Source organism: Theropithecus gelada, chromosome 19 (genome assembly GCF_003255815.1).
Source record: "Theropithecus gelada isolate Dixy chromosome 19, Tgel_1.0, whole genome shotgun sequence".
Taxonomy (NCBI): domain Eukaryota; kingdom Metazoa; phylum Chordata; class Mammalia; order Primates; family Cercopithecidae; genus Theropithecus; species Theropithecus gelada.
Window position 1 is genome coordinate 17,909,830 of NC_037687.1, and position 21,354 is coordinate 17,931,183.

At 51.4% G+C, this 21,354-nt stretch overlaps 1 protein-coding gene across 7 annotated transcripts in view; it reads left to right on the top strand.

Annotated features, from left to right (window-relative positions):
- Window positions 1-537: 537 nt before the first annotated feature.
- PGPEP1 (pyroglutamyl-peptidase I) overlaps window positions 538-21,354 on the top strand; it is a 28,135-nt gene continuing 7,318 nt past the window's right edge. For 3 of the 7 annotated variants that reach the window (XM_025368944.1, XM_025368943.1, XM_025368946.1), the window contains exons 1-4: window positions 538-666; window positions 2,813-2,865; window positions 14,072-14,188; window positions 15,570-15,802. In XM_025368944.1, coding sequence (XP_025224729.1) covers window positions 633-666; window positions 2,813-2,865; window positions 14,072-14,188; window positions 15,570-15,802 — 437 coding nt within the window. In that variant the 5' untranslated portion in view covers window positions 538-632. Of the gene's footprint in view, window positions 667-2,812; window positions 2,866-8,553; window positions 8,675-14,071; window positions 14,189-15,569; window positions 15,803-21,354 lie in introns of all 7 variants that reach the window. The other 4 variants (XM_025368947.1, XM_025368950.1, XM_025368948.1 and 1 more) reach the window with 4 other exon arrangements.

The window sequence follows — 21,354 nt, forward strand, 5'->3', positions numbered from 1 at the left end:
AACAGGAGGTGCAATCGCCCTCCCCCATTAGCCTCCTAGGACCATGGGGTCCTGCAGAGAACCTTCTGGCACCACACAAATGTGGTTGCCGTGTTTTTCCTTTTTTACTCCGTCCTCCCCTACCCCCGCCAACTCCCTGGCCTGAATGCCGCTCCTGTGACCCCTCGAGGTGAGTGACCTCGGGGAAGTGGCAATCTGTGCCTCAGTTTCCTTATCTGGAAAACAGGCCTTGCTCTCGGGGACTCCCCTCCCTAATTCTGGGCAGTACGCATGCATAGGGCAGGCCCTCAATGAACTCTTATAGAATAAAGGACCGGCTCGTCCCCAGCACCTGGCTCAGTGCGTGTAAGCAGCTACACCCTACGGCATAAGATGTTCCCATTTTGCAGACGGGGAAACGGAGGTTGGGGAGGACGCTGATAGCCGTCGGGGGCTGGGTTCTGTGTCGGAGGCAGAGCGCAGGGCGCGCACGCTGCGTCTCGGGCCCGCGGGCGCGCACGCCTAGCGGCTGACTGGGGGCGTGGAAGGGGGCGTGGAAGGGGCGTGGCCTTGCGGGGCTGTGAGGCTACCGCGGCTGCAGCTGTCGCGCCAGTCGGAACAGAAGCGGGTCCGAGGCGCAGCCCAGTCCCGCCATGGAGCAGCCGAGGAAGGCGGTGGTAGTGACGGGTACGCTGGCTGATGGGGGCTGTAGCGGCAGCGGCCGGGGCGGCTCCGGGACTGCGGGGCCGGGCGGGGCAGGTGCTGGAAGTCCTCCCAGATTTGGAAGGTGTCATCTCCCGCGGGAGCCCTGCGCAGCCCAGGCTTCCTGGAAAGTGGAAGAGGAGGAGCCTCGGGGGGTCCCAGGGTCGGGAGTCAGGGCAGTCAGGCGCGGGGATTGGGGGGCCGGGCAAATGCCCGGCGCCGCGCAGGTCCCCCTGGCGTCCTTTCCTCCCAAGGTAGGAATGGTGACCCTCCTGGCACCTGCCTGCTCTGTCTGGCCTGCGGGCTGGACCGGACCCTTCCTCCCTGCCCTTTCCGAGGTGCGGCCTGTCCCCACACCGCCCCCCCCCAACCCCCGGCCCCAGGGGACAAAGGCCGATTTGCGGGCAGGAAGTGTCCCAGTGACAAATGAACCTCCCAGTCACTGCTCGCCGTGCCCTGCGCTCGTGGGGGGCTGCTCCCCCAAGGCAGGGACAGGTGGGAGTCCGGGGACCTCGGGCGCCGGGGCTCTCCCAGCTGTCCCAGGGACTGTCTTCAGCGGAAACCTTTTGTGTTTTGTGCCGGGGCTGTTTGTTGGTGAGTCAGGGCCCCCGCTGTCACCGACTCCCCCCCACCCCCAAACCAACTGTTCCTCCTCTCTGAGACTCCGCCTCGGGGCCACGTGGGGCGCAAACTTCCGCTAGGGCCTCAGAGTCAGGGAATAGGGGGTGTCATTTTGACCTGCTGTCTGGAGGGGTCAGAGTGAGAAATCCCGCAAAGGTGCACACAGGTGTTTTGTGGCTGTTGAAGGGAGGTTGAGGCTGATCCTGGAGATTCAGGGAAGAGGGAAGAAACCAGACACCTGCTTAACAGGTGTGTGTAATTGGGAGGAGGGTCACTGCCCCCACCCCCTCCAGCCTTCCTTGATCTGGTTATTTATTCCAGCACTTTTTGAATGAGCTGATTACATCTTGACTGTCTCCATTTTGCAGAAAGGGAAACTGAGGCTCACAGAGGTCATCCAGTTTGTAAGGGGCTGAGCTGGGACTCAAACTTCGGCTGTACAGAAGGATAGAGTTAGGAGGTCCCCTTCTGAGCCACAGCCCCTACCTGCTATCCCAGGCTACAGCATCTCTGCATAGCATTTATATCCTGTGGGATCACTGGCCCAGATGGACCGTATATTGTTTTGTTTTGTTTTGAGACGGAGTTTTGCTCTTGTTGCCCAAGCTGGAGTGCAATGGCGCGATCTCGGCTCACTGCAACCTCCGCCTCCCGGGTTCAAGCAATTCTCCTGCCTCAGCCTCCTGAGTAGCTGGAATTATGGGCATGTATCACCAGAGCTGGCTAATTTTTTGTATTTTTAGTAGAAACAGGATTTCACCATGTTAGCCAGGCTGGTCTCGAACTCCTGACCTCAGGCGATCTGCCCGCCTCGGCCTCCCAAAGTGCTGGGATTACAGGTGTGAGTCACCACACCCGGCCCCAGGTCTGGATTTGAATCCCAGCTCTTTCACCTTCTTGCTGTGTGACCTTGGGCAGCTAGCTTCACCTCTCTGTGCCTCAGTCCCTGCTCCTGGAAACTGGGCCCAGGAAAAACCCTCGCCTGAAAGGGGATGTGGCCAGGTGGAATGCTAGGAAGATCACTTAGCACAGCCTTGGGCGACTGTCGTGTTTTGGAAAGGGGGGCCTGGAGTTTGAGCTAGCAGTGAGGAGGGTGACAAGGTGAAATCTAGACAGCCCATAGGGCTCATTCCTCATTTGGTGCCGATTCAGGGCATTTCGGGACAGTGACACAATAATTTTAGGTTGGGTCAAGGGGAACAGAGGAAGTGGAGACAGGATCAGGACAACCTTTTCGGAGGCAGAAGAGACCTCTGGATCCTGGCTGAGCAGGAGGGGCCGGCAGAGGTGAAGACAGGAAGGGACCCGTTGACTTCAGAGTGGACGGGTGCAGGACGGCGGCTCTGACAGGCCTCCAGGTGCTCCCAGAACTCAGGACCAGGCCTGCAATGTTGTCCCTGGCAGCTGCGCCCTGAAGCTCCTTGCTTGCTTCTCCAGGTGGGAGTAGCGGCCAGGGGAAGACTGGGAAGGGCCACTCTTGGGTAATATATTGCTTTTCCTGTTTTTTCAGGATTTGGCCCTTTTGGGGAACACACTGTGAACGCCAGTTGGATTGCAGTTCAGGTAACTTAGATCCGGAGGGTGGGAGTCAGGCTTGGAACTGGGCACTCCCCCGCCGCAGAAAGTTATGGCATTCCAGAAAGTCTCCTTTCAACAAAACTTTTTTTTTTTTTTTTTTTTTGGAGACGAAGTCTCACTCTCTCACCCCCCAGGCTGGAATGCAATGGCACAATCTCAGCTCACTGCAACCTCCGCCTCCTGAGTTTAAGCGACTCTCTTACCTCAGCCTCCAGAGTGCCTGAGATTATAGGTGGCTGCCACCACGCCCGGCTAATTTTTGTATTTTTAGTAGAGATGGGGTTTCACCATGTTGGCCAGGCTGGTCTCGAACTCCTGACCTCAAGTAATCCTCCTGTCTCAGCCTGCTAAAATGCTGGAATTACAGGCATGAGCCACTATGCCCAGCCAGCTCTTGCAAAACGATGTCGGATCCACATATCTTCCTGGATAGTAACCACTGGAGCACACATCTGTTGAGTATTTGTTTGCAGCCCAGAACTCTGAATCCTCCCAACAACCCCTGCATAGTAGGTGCAGTTATTCTTGCGCCCACTTAACAGAAGAGAAAACTGAGGCCCAGGGGAGAGACAAAGAGAGTTCTCTGACGTCACACAGCCAAGAAATGGGAGTGGCATTGCTTCAGAAGTGCCCCAGGCCCCAGCCAGTGGCTAGATCTGGGTCTGGAGGGCCAGGTGTGGATATAAACATAGCTGGTTTCCAGGACACAGCTGTCTATGTGGTGCTGGCGTCTACTTTACCTAGGAATTATCCAACTCTAGGATCTCCCTCTTTTTTTTTTTTTTTTTTTTTTGGCTCACTGCAACCTCCACTTCCCGGGTTCAAGCGATTCTCCTGCCTCAGCCTCCAGAGTAGCTAGGATTACAGGCGCCCTCTACCATGCTAATACCTTCTAATTTTTGTATTTTTAGTAGAGACGGGGTTTCACCATGGTGGCCAGGGTGGTCTCAAACTCCTGACCTCAGGTGATCCACCCTCCTCAGCCTCCCAAAGTACTCGGATTACAGGTGTGAGCCACCACACCTGGCCAGGATCTCCCTCCTTTTTAACAAAAATTTTTTCCATTGACTCAGACAAATCGTGACTCAGGTTGGTTTCTGAACAGCCAAAGTGAGAATTCTCTGGTATGTTTTGGGCAGTTAATTCATGGTTTCGGAAGGACCAGGCAGGAATATGTGGGGTGGGGTGGCAGGGGGACATGTCTTGACTTTGTAGGAGGGGGTACGGTGAGCCTCGCTGTCACCTCCCAGCAGCTGGGGGAGGAAAAGATGGCATATTAGGGGCCGAGGGGGGCTGTCATTCCGGGTGCCCTGAACAAGATGCCAGTCTGCAAAACCTTTCTAGTTTCTTTCCCAGATGGAGTATTTGGTAGGGACAGGCTGGGGAGCAATGCACAGAGAGAAACAAGGAAGTGTTTTTTGCTTATATAAATCAGACCGGCAGAGACCAGAGCCAAACTCCTGTTTATCCTAGCCTGCTTGCTGCCTGATTGAAAGTAACCTCTGTTCCCACTCCAGAATCCTAGATTTGGAGAAAAATCTAAGTTGAAACCTCAGCGTGGCAGTTCCCAGCTGTACCCCCCATTTTTTAATCATCCCCTTCCCTCCCCAACTTAAGACCTTAAAGTTTTGGCTGTTTCCCTTTTTTTTTTTTTTTCTTTCCTGCCCACTTTGTGAACGGGACGGAGGGACAGGGTCCCGGGACCCTGCAGATGGGAGCGTGCCCGAGTCCCTGCCTGCTCACCCGTTCCCCGGAGAGCCAGACAAAAAGAAACAGCGTGCTTCTGAAGACTTGTGTGTCAGGCTTTGTGCAGATTTCAGACAGGAGCCTTCACGGGGCTGAGTGGACACAAAGCCGGGTGTCTGAATTCCTGGGCCCCAGACACTGTGATCTGCATCTAAATAGAAGAAAAATCAATTAAACAATCTTTGGAAATCCCTCTGAGCTTCGGGGCTGCTCGGATGGTGAAGGATGGCAGGTTTTTATCCTGTGGCCGGAGAGGAAATAGCCCTTCTCCTTGGTTATCCTCTCTCCAGACCTGCAGTTGCCACTTTTTGCTTTCTTTTTTTTTTTTTTTTTTTCATCTGGAGACACCGTTTCGTTCTTGTTGCCCAGGCTGGAGTGCAATGGCACGGTGTCGGCTCACTTCAACCTCCACCTCCTGGTTCAAGCGATTCTCCTGCCTCAGCCTCCCTAGTAGCTGGGATTACAGCTGCACACCACCACGCCCAGCTAATTTTTTAATTTTTAGTTCAGACGGGATTTTGCCACATTGACCAGGCTGGTCTTGAACTCCTGACCTCAGGTGATCCATCCGCCTCGGCCTCCCAAAGTGCTGGGATTACAGGCATGAGCCACTGTGCCCAGGCCCACTTTTCACTTTCTTCCTGAAGTTTAGGACACAAGATTCCCCACCATTCCCCTGCTAAAAAGATGCCAACCTTCTCAGATCTGATTGTTTCACTTAAACAAAACAAAACAAAGTTTAACATATATACACCCAGGACACTCATTAGTGAAATTTTAGGCCTGGCATGATGGCTCACGCCTGTAATCCCAGCACTTTGGGAGGTTGAGGTGGGAGAATCACCTGAGGCATGGAGTTCGAGACCAGCCTGGCCAACCTAGCAAGACCCCATCTCTATAAAAAAATACAAAAATTAGCTGGGTGTGGTGGCACATGCCTGTAGTCCCAGCTACTCGGGAGGCTGATATGGGAGGATGACCTAAGCCTGGGGAGGTAGAGGCTGCAGTGAACCCTCGGTGTCACTGCACTCCAGCCTAGGTGACAGAGCTAGACCCTGTCTCAAAGAAAAAAAAAAAAAAATTTGACCAGGCACAGTGGCTCACGCATGTAATCCTAGCGCTTTAGAAGGCTGAGGCTGGTGGATTGCTTGAGGTCAGAAGTTCAAGACCAGCCTGACCAATATGGTGAAACCCCGTCTCTACTAAAAATACAAAAATTAGCCGGAAATCGCTTGAACCCAGGAGGCGGAGGTTGCAGTGAGCTGAGATTGTGCCACTGCACTGCAGCCTGGGTGACAAAGCGAGACTCCGTCTCAAAAAAAAAAAAAAAAAAAAAAAAGAAAGAAAGAAATTTTACATATGTGTACTCCCAAGGCCAGGTCAAGATCTCAAACATTCTCTGGTTCTTCCTCGCATTCTTCACAGAAGCCTCACATAGCCTCTTCCCAAGTACTCCCAAGCCCTCCAGTTGTAAACCTCTGCAGATTTTTTTGTGCCACTAGGTGAATTTTGCCTGTTCTAGAAGTTGGCGGGAACAAGCGGCTTCCGGGTCCCACACCTCTGTGAGAACCACGCCTGGAGTTGCTGTCTGGTTCCTTCTTGTCCTGGACTTGCCTGTTAGAAAGGTGTCCCTGCTGGATGGGTTGAATCCATTCCTCCAAAAAATGTGCCCTGGGGTGGTGTTGGTGTAACGCAGGCAACTGTTGCTAGGTGTCATCTCCACCCGAAGATGGGTGATCTGTGCTGCGCCGTGGGTGGCCATTGCTTCGTGCCCTGACGGATTTTTCAGAAGCTCCTCCTCCTTCAGGGACCTCCTAAGTACTTCTCTGTGTCTCTCCCCTCTTGCTCCTTCTGGGTCTCTCTCTGTCCCTTTCCCCTCTTCTCTCTATCTGTGTTCATCTCTGTGTCTCTCTTCATCTCTCTGTCTCTGTCGCTTTCACCTCTCTCTGTGTGTGTGTCCGTTTCTCTCTCTTGTCTCCTTGTATCTTTCTGCCTCTCTGGGTTTCTCTGTTTCTTCCCACCTCATCCCCTCTTTCTCTCTCCGTTTCTCTCTTTCTCTCTCTCTGTGTTTTTTTTTTGTTTGTTTTTTTTTTTTTTGAGACAGGGTCTCACTCTGTCATCCAGGCTGGAGTGGAGTTCAATGGTCGATTGAATGAGCGAGGTGAGCGATCTCAGCTCACCTCATCGTTGACCTCCCGGCCTCAGGTGATCCTCCCACCTTACCCTCCCAATTAGCTGGGACTACAGGCGTGCACCACCACACCCAGCTAATTTTTTTTTTTTTTTTTTTGTAGAGATGGTATTTGGCCATTTTGCCCAGGCTGGTCTCAAACTCCTGGGCTCAAGCCATCCTCCCGTCTCGGCCTCCCAAAGTGTTGGAATTACAGGCGTGAGCCTCCATGCTGAGCCTTCTCTGTTTCTGTCTCCCTGTCTCTCTGTCTCTCTGTCTCTCTCTGGGTCTTACTATCTCTTCCCCTTTCTCTCTTTTTCTATCTTTGTTTCTCTCTGTGTGTCTCAGTTTCTCTCCCTGTGTGTGTCTCTGTCTCCTTGTCTCTTTCTCTCTGAATCTCTCTTTCCCCTTCTCTCTCTCTCCATTTCTGTTTCTCTCTGACTCCATCTCTCTGTCTCTTTTTTTTTTTTTTTGAGACAGGGTCTCACTCTGTCACCCAGGCTGGAGTGTAATGGTGCCATCTTGGCTCACTGCCACCTCTGCCTTCCGAGTTCAAGCGATTCTCCCATCTCAGCCTCCCAAGTAGCTGGGACTACAGCTGCATGCCACCATGCCCAGCTAATTTTTGTATTTTTAGTGGAGACAAGGTTTCACCATATTCGTCAGGCTGGTCTCGAACTCCTGACCTTGTGATCCGCCCCCCTCGGCCTCCCAAAGTGCTGGGATTACACTGTGCCCGGCCTGTCTCCGTCTCTTCTGATCCTCTCTCTTCGTCCCCTGGGTGAAGTCATACCCACAGCATAGGTGGAACTGTTTCCCACCCACGGTATTCAGGAGGTGAGAGTTGGGGGGGTACAGAGGGGGTCCCCCCTTGTCTTTCCTCGGATGGTGGCTACCCCCAGCACCCCAAACAGGAGGCACCATGTGTCTTGTGTGTCCCATCTCCCCTCTCTCTCAGGGTGGACTGGGGCACTGGCTGTGTTTCTCTTCTGAGGAGGCGCAGGTGCGTGTTAAGGGCCGGGGAGCTCTGGGGCTCAGGGCCGTCTGGGGCATCTCTTGCCCAAGCTGGGTGAGGAGGACCCGGGTCACAGAACTTGGTAACATCACAGGACAATTGCTGCCACAGTGAGTCTAGACAGACCTGCTAAGGATATTACCAGGGAACAAAGAGGGTCTTTGTCGTGAGGTCAGGGGAATCGGTCAGACGAGGCTGCGCGGCGGGGTCCTGTCAGGTAGATGGGGTGTAGACAATGGGGCATCTGCCCGAGCCCCGTCCTTTCACGGTGTATGCTCTGGTGGTGCGTGAGGCCAGGTGTGCTCCCAGCAAAGTGATGTGGGACTTGGGGTGCCCTGCGCCCCTTCTCCCAGAGGAGAACCATCCAGCCCTGTTGGAACAGAGCGCGTTCAGAGGCTAAGACTTCAGCCAGATTACCAGCCATGCACTTCCTTCTAGTGCCAGATACACTGTATGGCAAGCAGCTCCCCACTGTTACCCTATTTAAAATTGAGGGATAATTTACATCAGGCAATGTGAACAGACCTTAAGTTTCCCCATCACTTTGGTGAAAAACTTTCTTTTTGTTTTGAGATGGGGTCTTGCTCTGTTGCCCAGGCTGGAGTGCAGTGGCACAATCATAGCTCACTGCAGCCTCAACCTCCTGGACTCCAGCGATCCTCTTGCCTCAGCCTCCCAAGTAGCTGGGACTTAGGCAGGCACCACCATGCCTGGCTAATTTTTTCAATTTTATTTTTTGTAGAGATGGGATCTCACTATATTGCCCAGGCTGGTCTTGAACTCCCGGGCTTAAATGATCCTTCCACCTCGGCCTCCCAACGAAGCTGGGATTACAGGCGTGAGTCACCAAGCCCTGCCATCAAGTGGGTCTTGCTAAACACACATGTGAACACCTCTCTTGTGATTGCATGCTTTGGGGTATGTGTATATATGTTGACAGTGGTTTTCTTTCTCTTTCTCTCTCTCTCTCTTTCTCCTTCTTTCCTTCATTCCTTCTTTTTTTTTTTTTTTTTTTTTTTTTGAGATGGAGTCTCGCTCTGTCGCCCAGGCTGGAGTGCAGTGGCCAGATCTCAGCTCACTGCAAGCTCCGCCTCCCGGGTTCACACCATTCTCCTGCCTCAGCCTCCCGAGTAGCTGGGACTACAGGCGCCCACCACCTTGCCCGGCTAGTTTTTTGTATTTTTTAGTAGAGACGGAGTTTCACCGTGTTAGCCAGGATGGTCTCGATCTCCTGACCTCATGATCCGCCCGTCTCGGCCTCCCAAAGTGCTGGGATTACAGGCTTGAGCCACCGCGCCCGGCCTCCTTCTTTCTTTTCTTCAGAATCTCACTCTGTCATCTAGGCTGGAGTGCAGTGGCGCAATCTCAGCTCACTGCAACCTCTGCCTCCTGGGTTCAGGTGGTTGTCATGCCTCAGCCTCCTAGGTAGCTGGGACTCGGCTAGTTTTTGTATTTTTAGTAGAGACATGGTTTCGCCATGTTGGCCAGGCTGGTCTTGAACTCCTGGCCTCAAGCAATCCTCCTGCCTCGGTCTCCCAAATCGCTGGGATTACAGGTGTGAGCCACCCACCCCTGACCCTGTTTTTCTGAATACAGCTTTCCCTGTTGACTTTTAAAGTAACACATCCCATGAGACTCAAGGCATCACCTTGTGCCCATTAGGGAGAAGACAGAAAAGAGGCAGATCTGTTGATATGGGACTATGGGTTGTTTTGTTTTATTTTTTGATTTTGTAAAACATTGACATGGTTCAAAAGTCAAAATCGTGATGAGTTTTTTGCAGAGAAGTCTCCCTCTCGTCCCCATCCCCCGCTTCCATTCCTTCCTTGTCCAGAAGGTGGCGCAGTCTCGCCATAGGTCTTGCCTGGAAATCCCTCCAGGTTGGTCCAGACAGAGATTACTCACTCTTTTAAATAGTTTAATTTTGTTTTTAATTTTGATGAAATCCAGTTTATCAATTTTTTTCTTTTATTGTCTGTGCTTTTTGTGTCATTTGGGGTGTGGGGGCTTTTTGTTTTTGTTTTTGAGATGGGGGTCTCACAATGTTGCCCAGGCTGACCTCGAACTCCTGGCCTCAAGTGATCTGCCCCAGTAGCTGGGATTACAGGCATGAGCCACTGTGCCTGGCTGCTGATTTGTGTTTTGTTTGTTGGTTTGTTTTGAGACAGAGCGAGACTCTGGCTGGAGTGCAGTGCTGTGATCTTGGCTCACTGCAACCTCCACCTCCCAAGTTCAAGCGATTCTCCTGCCTCGGCCTCCCGAGTAGCTGGGGCTACAGTCATGCACCACCACGCCTGGCTAATTTTTTGTGTTTTTAGTAGAGACGGGGTTTCACCATGTTGGCCAGGCTGGTCTCAAACTCCTGACCTCAAATGATCTATCTGCCTCGACGTTCCAAAGTGCTGGGACTACAGGCATGAGCCACTGCACCCGGCCTACTGATTTGTTTTTAAGAGAGAAAAGAGCTCTGTGGGTTCTCCTCTTGGAGATTAGGAGAAGACGCATTTACAAACTGAAAAGTTTTCTCCTCTGGGACGTATTGAATATGAGGTGGGAAAACCAGGCTTCAGTGTGATGATCTCTCTCAATAGCAATTGTGTATTGACTGATCTGCAGTGCAGCAATGCCCTGTTTGGCATTTATTCCCCACCCATCAGCATGAGAAGTTTGCATGAGGATGTTCACTGCAGCATGGCTTTACAATAAGGAAAATCAGAAGCCACTTAGATGTTCCAATGTAGGGGAATGTTTAAATCCATGGTGACCAGTTTCTGAGACGGAGTATTACGCAGCAGAGAAAAGGGTACACTGAGATCTCCGTATAGTAATGTAAATAGATCTCCTAGATAGACTGCTGAGTGGAGCAAACACAGTTGCAGGATAAAATCAATGGCTGGGCACAGTGGCTCATGCCTGTCATCCCAGCACTTTGGAAGGCTGAGGTAGGAAGATCACTTGAACCCTGGAGGTCAAGGCTGCAGCGAGCGCTGATGGTGCCACTGCACTCCAGCCTCAGTGACCGGAGCTGGACCCTGTCTCAGAATTTTTTTTTTTTTACTGACTATGAATGGAAAAGCAGCAGTAAATCTTTTTAAAAACTTTACTTTGGCCGGGCGCGGTGTCTCAAGCCTGTAATCCCAGCACTTTTGGAGGCCGAGATGGGCAGATCACGAGGACAGGAGATCGAGACCATCCTGGCTAACATGGTGAAACCCCGTCTCTACTAAAAAATACAAAAAACTAACTGGGCGAGGTGGCGGGAGCCTGTAGTCCCAGCTACAGGGGAGGCTGAGGCAGGAGAATGGCGTAAACCTGGGAGGCGGAGCTTGCAGTGAGCTGAGATCCGGCCACCGCACTCCAGCCCGAGCGACAGAGCAAGACTCCGTCTCAAAAAAAAAAAAAAAAAAAAAAAAAAAAACTTTACTTTTGGCCGGGCGTGGTGGCTCACGCCTGTAATCACAGCACTTTGGGAGGCCAAGGCGGGTGGATTATGAGGTCAGGAGATGGAGACCATCCTGGCCAACATCGTGAAACGCCGTCTCTACTAAAAATACAAAAATCAGCCAGGCATGGTGGTATGTGCCTGTAATCCCAGCTACTCGGGAGACTGGGACAGGGGAATTGCTTGAACCCAAGAGGCGGAGGTTGCAGTGAGCTTAGATCGTGCCACTGCACTCCAGCCTGGGCGACAGAACGAGACTCCGTCTAAAAAAAAAAACTTTTATGTGCTGTTAGACTTTGTCTCAATACAATTTTTTTAAAAAGATAAAATCGAGCCAGGCACAGTGGCTCACGCCTATAATCCCAGCGCTTTGAGAGGCAGAGGTGGGCAGATCACCTGAGGTTAGAAGTTCGAGACCAGCCTGACCAACATGGAGAAACCCTGTCTCTACTAAAAATACAAAATTAGCCAGGTATGGTGGCGCATGCCTGTAATCCCAGCTACTCAGGAGGCTGAGGCAGGAGAATCGCTTGAACCCAGGAGGTGGAGATTGCGGTGAGCCGATATCATGCCATTGCACTCCAGCCTGGGCAACAAGAGCGAAACTCCATCTCAAAAAAAAAAAAAAAAAAGATAAAATTGATGTAAAAACAAGCCAGGTGTGCTGGTACATGCCTGTAGTCTCAACTAAGGCTAAGATGGGAGGATCACCTGAGTCTAGGAATTCAAGACCAGCCTGGGCAATGTAGTAAGACCCCATCTCTAAAAGCAAAAATACTATGGGATTTCTCAGGTGTGTGAATAAGAAATTAGAAACAGGTCTCCATGGGGCTGAGTGCAGTGGCTCCTGCCTGTAATCCCAGCACTGTGGGAGGCCAAGAGGGGGGCGGATCACTTGATCTTAGGAATTGGAAACCATCCTGGCCAACATGATGAAACCCCGTCTCTCCTAAAAATACAAAAATTAGTTGGGTGTGGTGGCAGGCACCTTGTAATCCCAGTACTAGGGAGGCTGAGGCAGAAGAATCTCTTGAGTCTGGGAAGCAGAGGTTGCAGTAAGACAAGATTGTACCACTAAATGACTTTTGATAATCCATCTCAAAAAGAAAGAAAGAAAGAGAGGGACTCACGCCTGTAATCCCAGCACTTTGGGAGGCCGAGGTGGGCGGATCATGAGGTCAGGAGATCGAGACCATCCTGGCTAACACGGTGAAACCCCGTATCTACTAAAAATACAAAAAATTAGCCAGGTGTGGTGGCGGGCACCTGTAGTCCCAGCTACTGGGGAGGCTGAGGCAGGAGAATGGCATGAACCCGGGAGGCGGAGCTTGCAGTGAGCCGAGATAGCACCACTGCAGTCCAGCCTGGGTGAAACAGCAAGACTCTGTCTCAAAAAAAAAAAAAAGAAGAAGGGAGGAAGAAACAGATCTGCATGATGTGTGCCATGCCCTGTCACCTCTGTGATGTGAAGATGGGAATCAGTGCAGGTTTGTTAAGGGAATGGATGGTGGGACCTTTGAAAAATATAATTTTTTTTTTTTTGATTTTTTTTTTTTTTTTTTTTGAGACAGAGTCTTGCTCTGTCGCCCAGGCTGGAGTGCAGTGGCATGATCTGGGCTCACACTGCAACCTCCACCTCCCAGATTCAAGCCATTCTCGTGCCTCAGCCTCCCGGGTAACTGGGAGTACAGGCGTGCACCATCATGCCCAGATAATTTTTGTATTTTTAATGAAGACAGGGTTTTTCCATGTTGACCAGGGTGGTCTCGAACTCCTGACCTCAGGTGTTCCACCTGCCTCAGCCTCCCAAAGTGCTGAGATTACAGGCGTGAGCCACCGTACTCAGCCACTTCTCAGTGTTCTTGAGCTTTCTTCTGGGATACTGCTGAGTTACTTGGAAACAGGTTGAATTTTTTTTTTTTGTTTTTTTTCCTTGAGACAGAGTTTTACTCTGGTTACCCAGGTTGGAGTGCCGTGGTGCAATCTCAGCTCACTGCAATCTCTGCCTCCCGGGTTAAAGCCATACTCCTGCCTCAGCCTCCTGAGTAGCTGGGATTACAGGCACCTGCCACCACGCCCAGCTAATTTTTGTATTTTTTAGTACAGATGGGGTTTCACCATGTTGGCCAGGTTGATCTCAAACTACTGACCTCAGGTGATCTGCCCAAAGTGCTGGGATTAAAGGCGTGAGCCACCACGCCTGGCCTTTTTTTTTTTTTTTTTTTTTGAGATGGAGTTTTGCTCTTGTTGCCCAGGCTGGAGTGCAGTTATGTGATCTCGGCTCACTACAACCTCTGCCTCCCAGGTTCAAGCAATTCTGCCTCAGCCTCCCAAGTAACTGGGATTACAGGCGTATGCTACCACACCGGCTAATTCTTGTATTTTTAGTAGAGATGGGATTACACCATGTTGGCCAGACTGGGCTCGAACTGCCTACCTTGGCCTCCCAAAGTGCTGGGATTACAGGTCTGAGCCACCGCGCCCGGCTTGATACTCTGTTATTCCCATTTTACAGATGAGGAAACTGAGACTCTGAGAGGTTAAGTGGATTGCCCAAGGTCACACAGGCAGGATTGAGTCCAAGGAGCCTGGGATTTAACCCCAGGGGCCATAGAATCATGTCACCTTCCATAGAGATGCAGAGAGACTTCGAGGCAAGTGGGTGGGGAAGGAAATGAGGGGCTTTGAACTCAATCAACACTCACCACTTCCCATCCTGCAGAATAAGTCAGAAGAGCGGCCTGTTTGTTTCACCCCCAGGGAGCGCATTATCCCTATAGCTGCCGTCAGGGGCCACGACACTCCCACTCTCTTCCAGGAGCTGGAAAAGCTAGGCCTTGGTGACAGTGTGGACCTACACGTGTACGAGATTCCGGTTGAGTACAAAACAGTCCAGAGACTCATCCCTGCCCTGTGGGAGAAGCACAGTCCACAGGTGAGTGGTGCCGAGGGGCGGTGCTTCCTCATCAGGACTTACAGGTTGGCACCCTTCATGTGGAGGACTTAGGTGGCTTTGTTCCTGATCGGATCACGTGACCAATGCCACACGGTCTTGTCTTCAAAAGGGCTTTTCAGGCCTGGCACGGTGGCTTACGCCTGGAATCCCAGCACGTTGGGAGGCCGAGGCAGATGGATCACCTGAGCTCAGGAGTTCGCGACCAGCCTGGGCAACATGGCGAAACCCTATCTCTACTAAAAAAAAAAAAATTAGCCGGGTATGGTGGCAGGCACTTGTAGTCCCAGCTACTCGGGAGGCTGAGGCAGGAGAATCGCTTGCAACCGGGAGGCGGAGGTTGCAGTGAGCCGAGATTGTGCCACGGCACTCCAGCCTGGGCAGCAGAGCGAGACTTAGTCTCAAAAAACCCAAAGGGCTATCCAGGCCAAGGGTAGTGGCTCACGTCTGCAATCCCAGCACTTTGGAAGACTGCGGCAGGAGGATTGCTTGAGTCCAGGAGTTTGCGACCAGCCTGGGCAGCGTAGTGAGACCCCATCTCTACAAAAAAATTTAAAAATTAGGCATGATGGTGCACGCTTATAGTTCCAGCTATTCAGAAGGCTGAGGCAGGAGGATTGCTCGAGCCCAGGAGTTTAAGACTATAGTGAGCCAAGATTTTTGTGCCACTGCACTCCTGCCTGGGCAACAGAGCAAGATCCTGTCTCTTACAAAAACAAACAAACAAGACTGGACATGGTAGCTCACGCCTGTAATCCCAGCACTTTGGGATGCCAAAGTGGGCGGATCACCAGAGGTCAGGAGTTCGAGACCAGCCTGGCCAACATGGTGAAACCCCGTCTCTACTAAAAATACAAAATTAGCCGGGTGTGGTGGCACACATCTGTAATCCCAGCTACTCGGGAGGCTGAGACCGGAGAATCACTTAAACCCAGGAGGGGGAGGTTGCAGTGAGCTGAGATCGCACCATTGCACTCCAGCCTGGGCGACAGAGCAAGACTCCATTTCAACAAACAAAGAAACAAATAAAAACACTGTGCTGGCATTTTAACAGCTGCATAGTAGCTCATTATTTATTGAACTAACTCCCTCTGGATGGCTAGTTAGCTTGTTTCCAGTATTTGATTTCGATAACAGGAAGAGCTGCAATGAACAGCCTTGCATGTTTCAAATTCTTGCCTGTCTTACGTGGCATACCTTTTTGCAAGAGTGACTGCAGGGTCTATTCCAGCAGCAGGAGGTCAGAAATAACACAACCCCAGGCAGAGCCCAGTAAGGATGCTGCCTTTTCCTTGGCCTCAGGGGGACCTCTTCTGAGTCCCATGGGCAGGCCATGTTAAGTCCTGCCCCTGTCTGTATGCAGCTGGTGGTGCATGTGGGGGTGTCAGGCATGGCGACCACAGTCACACTGGAGAAATGTGGACACAACAAGGGCTACAAGGGGCTGGACAACTGCCGCTTCTGCCCCGGCTCCCAGTGCTGCGTGGAGGATGGGCCTGAAAGCATTGACTCCATCATCGACATGGACGCTGTGTGCAAGCGAGTCACCACGTTGGGCCTGGATGTGTCGGTGACCATCTCACAGGATGCTGGCAGGTAGGGCCCTGTGGGGTGGGGGTGAGGGGATTTCCCTCCTCCACTCGCTGAGTCTGGTGTGGAACAAGTCAAGCGTGTTGACCTTGGCCTCTTTGGACCAAGCACTCAGTGTATACGAGGCACAGAGCCAAGTATTTGTATGTAGCAGGTGCTGTCGATTCTGCTCCTGGGACTCATGGATCTGCCCACTTCTCCCCACCGTCACGGTCCCCACCGCGGCCCCCAGCATCTCCCACCTGGACAGTGCCCCAGGCTCCACCTCAGTCTTCCTCCCTGCTGCCTCCACCGCAACCCAATCAGTCAGTTTCTGTGTTAATTTCCTGGAGCTGCTGTAACAAATACCCACAAACCGGGTGGTTTCACATAACAGAAGCGTATTGTGTAACAGCCTTGGAAGTCAGAAGTCCAAGATCAAAGTGGTAGCAGGACTGGTTCCTTCTGGAGGTGCTGAGGGTGAATCTGTCCCAGGCATCTCTCCTGCAGCTGGTGGCTGCCAACCATCCTTGGATTGTAGACACATCACTCCAGTCCCCGCCCCCATCCTCACATCACCTTCTTCACTTTGTGTGTGGCCATATGGTCTTCTTATTAGGACACCAGTCATATTTAGGACTCATCCTAATCCAGTATAACCTCATCTTTTTTTTTTTTTTTTTTTTTTTTTTAATTTTTTTGAGATGGAGTTTTGCTCTTGTTGCCCAGGCTGGAGTGCAATAGCGTGATCTCAGCTCACTGCAACCTCCACCTCTTGGGTTCAAGCGGTTCTCCTGCGCCAGGCTCCCAAGTAGCTTGCACCACTACGCATGACTAATTTTGTATTTTTATTAGGGACAGAATTTCTCCATGTTGGTCAGGCTGGTCTCGAACTCCCGACCTCCGGTGATCCGCCCACCTCCGCCTCCCAAAGTGTTGGGATTACAGGCGTGAGCCACTGTGCCCAGCTGACCTCATCTTAATGTAACTAATTACGTCTGCAAAGATCCTCTTTCCAAATAAGATGACATTCTTTTTTTTTTTTGAGACGGAGTTTTACTCTTGTCCAGGCTGGAATGCAATGGCGCAATCTCGGCTCACTGCAACCTCCGCCTTCTGGATTCAAACAACTCTCCTGCTCCAGGCTACCAAGTAGCTAGGATTACAGGCATGCGTCATCACGCCCAGCTAATTTTTTGTATTTTTAGTAGAGATGGGGTTTCACCATGTTGGTCAGGCTGGTCTCGAGCTCCCGACTTCAGGTGATCCATCCTCCTCAGCCTCCTAAAGTGCTGGGATTACAGGCATGAGCCACCAAACCTAGCCCAAATAACGTCACATTCTGAGGTCCCAGGTGAATATGAATGTTGAGGAGATGATCCAACCTATTGCAAAAGTTCTTTTATAAATTTAAATCAGGGCCAGGTGCAGTGGTTCACACCTATAATCCTAGCACTTTGGGAGGCCAAGGCAGGAGGATCACTTGAGCCCAGGAGTTCAAGACCAACCTGGGCAACATAAGGAGACCCCATCTTAACAAATAAAAAAATGGCAGACTGAGGCGGGAGGATTGCTGGAGCCTGGAGTTCGAGGCTGCAGTGAGCTGTGATAGCGCCACTGCACTCCAGCCTGGGTGACAGAACAAGACACTGTTGGCTCTAAATAAATAAATGCATGTGTCCCTTTCCTAGACCTTCCCTATGGCTCCCATTGCACGTAGAATAAAATCCAACCCTGGTGCTTGGCCCGCCTCTCCACCCTGCTCTGCCTCTAATCACCCCATGTCCATTGCAGTCCAGACACATAAACCGGCTTCCTCCTGCTCCTCAAACACACCAAGCTCACTCCAGCCTCAGGGCCTTTGCATGCCCTATGGCCTCTGCCCAAAACACCTTCCTCTGGGAACTCCTCTTTCCAGTCTTTTTTTTGTTTTTGTTTTTCGAGATGGAGTCTCGCTCTGTTGCACAGGCTGGAGTGCAATGGCGCGATCTTGGCTCACTGCAACCTCTGCCTCTGATGTTCAAGTGATTCTCCTGCCCCAGCCTCCCAAGTAGCTGGGATTACAGGCGTGCGCCATCATATCCGGCTAACTTTTGTATTTTTAGTAGAGGCGGGGTTTCGCCATTTTGGCCACACTAGGGTGGTCTCGAACTCCTGACCTCAAGTGATCCACCTGCCTCAGCCTCCCAAAGTGCTGGGATTACAGGCCTGAGCCACTGCGCCTGGCCCTCTTTCCAGTCTTAACTCCAACACGAGTCACCTCCTTGTGACTTGTAGGCCTCTCCAACTCCCCAGACCAAGTTATACCCTCCCAGCACTGGCTTCCTCACTTCTCCCTAATCTGTGTGCTCGTCCAACTCGAAGGCGGCTGTTGGTCAGTGCAGTTGATTGGCTGAAGGAAGGAGTGCCTGGATTTACCGTCAGGATTTTTGTTTTTGGAGACAGGGTCTCACTCTGTTGCCTAGGCTGCAGTCCAGTGGTATAAGCAGGGCTCACTGCAGCCTCGACCTCCCGAGATTAAGTGATCCCCCCTGCCTCAGCCTCCCAAGTGGCGGGGACTACAGATGCACAGCACCACATCCAGCTAATTTTTCTATTTTTTGTAGAGACAGAATCTTGCTACATTGCCCAGACAGCTCTTTTTTTTTTTTTTTTTTTTTTTTTTTTTTTTTTTTTTGAGACGGAGTCTCGCGCTGTCGCCCAGGCTGGAATGCAGTGGCCGGATCTCAGCTCACTGCAAGCTCCGCCTCCCGGGTTCACGCCATTCTCCGGCCTCAGCCTCCCGAGTAGCTGGGACTACAGGCGCTGCTACCTCGCCCGGCTATTTTTTGTATTTCTTAGTAGAGACGGGGTTTCACCGTGTTAGCCAGGATGGTCTCGATCTCCTGACCTCGTGATCCGCCCATCTCGGCCTCCCAAAGTGCTGGGATTACAGGCTTGAGCCACCGCGCCCGGCCCAGACAGCTCTTGAATAACTGGGCTCAAGTGATCCTCCTGCCTCGGCCTCCCAAAGTGCTGGGATTATAGGCAAAAGCCACCACACACCACTGAGTTCTTTTTAAAGCTAACTTTTTTTTCTCTTTTTTAATTGAAAACTAATTGTTATTTGTTTGTTTGTTTGTTTTGACAGGATCTTGTTCTGTAGCCCACGCTAGAGTGCAGTGGCAAAATCACAGATCACTGCAGCCTTGACTTTTTGGGCTTAGGTGATCCTCCCACCTCAGCCTCCCAGGTAGCACAACCAAACCCAGCTAATTGTGTGTTTTTTTTGTTTTTTTTTTTTTGAGACAGTCTTGCTCTGTCACCCAGGCTGAGCCAGGCTGCAGTACCGTGGCACAATCTTGGCTTGCTGCAACCTCCGCCTCCTGGGTTCAAGCGATTCTCCTGCCTCAGCCTCCTGAGTGGCTGGGATTATAGGCGCCCGCCACCACACCCAGCTAATTTTTGTATTTTTAGTAGAGATAAGGTTTTATCATGTTGGCCAGGCTGGTCTCAAACTCCTGACCTCAGGTGATTCACCTGCCTTGGCCTCCCAAAGTGCTAGGATTACAGGCATGAGCCATCGCGCCTGGCCTAATTTTATTTTATTTTATTTATTGTTTTTTTTGAGACTGCATCTAGCTTTGTCGCCCAGGTTGGAGTGCAGTGGCTCGATCTTGTTTCACTGCAATCTCCACCTCCTGGGTTCAAGCCATTCTCCTGCCTCAGCCTCCCGGGCAGCTGGGATTACAGGCACCCACCACAACACCAAGCTAATTTTTGTATTTTTAGTAGTGATGGTGTTTCTTTTTTTTTTTTTTTTTTTGAGACGGAGTCTCACTGTGTCTCCCAGGCTGGAGTACAGTGGCGCGATCTCGGCTCACTGCAAGCTCCGCCCCCCGGGTTCACGCCATTCTCCCGCCTCAGCCTCCCAAGTAGCTGGGACTACAGGCGCCCGCTACCGCGCCCGGCTAGTTTTTTGTATTTTTAGTAGAGACGGGGTTTCACCATGTTAGCCAGGATAGTCTCGATCTCCTGACCTTGTGATCCACCCGCCTCGGCCTCCCAAAGTGCTGGGATTACAGGCTTGAGCCACCGCGCCCGGCCTAGTGATGGTGTTTCACCATGTTGCCCAGGCTGGTGTTGAACTCCTGAGCTCAAGCAATACGCCCACGTTGACCTCCCAAGGTGCTAGAATTACAGGTTGAGCCTCCGTGCCCAGCCCAATTTTTTTTTTTTTTTTTTAAGACAGAGTTTTATGGCACAATCTTAGCTCACTGCAACCTCTGCCTCCCAGGTTCAAGTGATTCTCCTGCTTCAGCCTCCCAAGTAGCTGGGACTGCAGGTGCCTGCCACCATGCCCAGAAAATTTTTGTATTTTTAGTTGAGACGTTTCACCATGTTGGCCAGGCTGGTCTTGAACTCCTGACCTCAGGTGATCCACCTGCCTTAGTCTCCCAAAGTGCTGGGATTATAGGCGTAAGCCACCGCGCCTGGCTGCCCAGCCCAATTTTTTTGTATTTTTGATAGAGACAGGGTGTTGCAATGTTGCCCAGGCTGGTCTCAAACTCCTGGATTCAAGGGATCCTCCCACCTCAGCCTCCCAAAGTGCTGGGACGACAGGTGTGAGCCACCATACCCAGCTTCCATCAGTCTCTTTATAAAATTACTTTTTAATTACAGGTAACTCTAGAATGTATCCTCATATGTCTAATTGGGAAAAATTCTCATTCCCTCTCTTTTTCCATAGTGGTCCCTCTGATAAGTCAGACACTGAAACCATGAAGCTTCTACTGACTGACATGTTTCTGTACATATATACATCACTTGGCCTGCTGCTTTACGATTTTGTCTTGTTTTGCTTTGCTTTTATGTGGATGGAGTCACACGGCAAAAGTCACACTTTACTGACAATTATCTTCCTCAGCTTTCATTTGTGAACATTCAACATGCATCTGGTTGGCCGGGCGCGGTCGCTCAGGCCTGTAATCCCAGCACTTTGGGAGGCCGAGGCGGGCAGATCACAAGGTCAGGAGATCCAGACTATCCTGGCCAACACGGTGAAACCCCGTCTCTACTTAAAAAAAAAAATACAAAAAATTGGCTGGGCGTGGTGGCGGGCACCTGTAGTCCCAGCTACTGGGGAGGCTGAGGCAGGAAAATGGCGTGAACCTGGGAGGCGGAGCTTGCAGTGAGCCGAGATTGCACCACTGCACTCCAGCCTGGGTGACAGAGCAAAACTCTGTCTCAAAAAAAAGAAAAAACCAAAACATGCATCTGGCGAGTTCTCCATTTTTTTCTGGCTGTACCGCATTCCTTGTAATTGGTTTCATAGGATTCCATGGTGTGGATAAACCAGAGTTTACTAAGCCACCCCCTGTGGTGGTCACCCATGCCTGTAATCCCAGCACTTTGAGAGGCCGAGGCAGGTGAATCACTCAAGGTCAGGAGTTCCAGACCAGCCTGCCCAGCATGGTGAAACCCTGTCTCTACTAAAAATACAAAAATTAGCCAGATGTGGTGTGGTCCACGCCTGTAATCCCAGCTACTCGGGAGGCTGAAGCAGGAGAATCGCTTGAGCTGAGGAAGCAGAAGTTGCA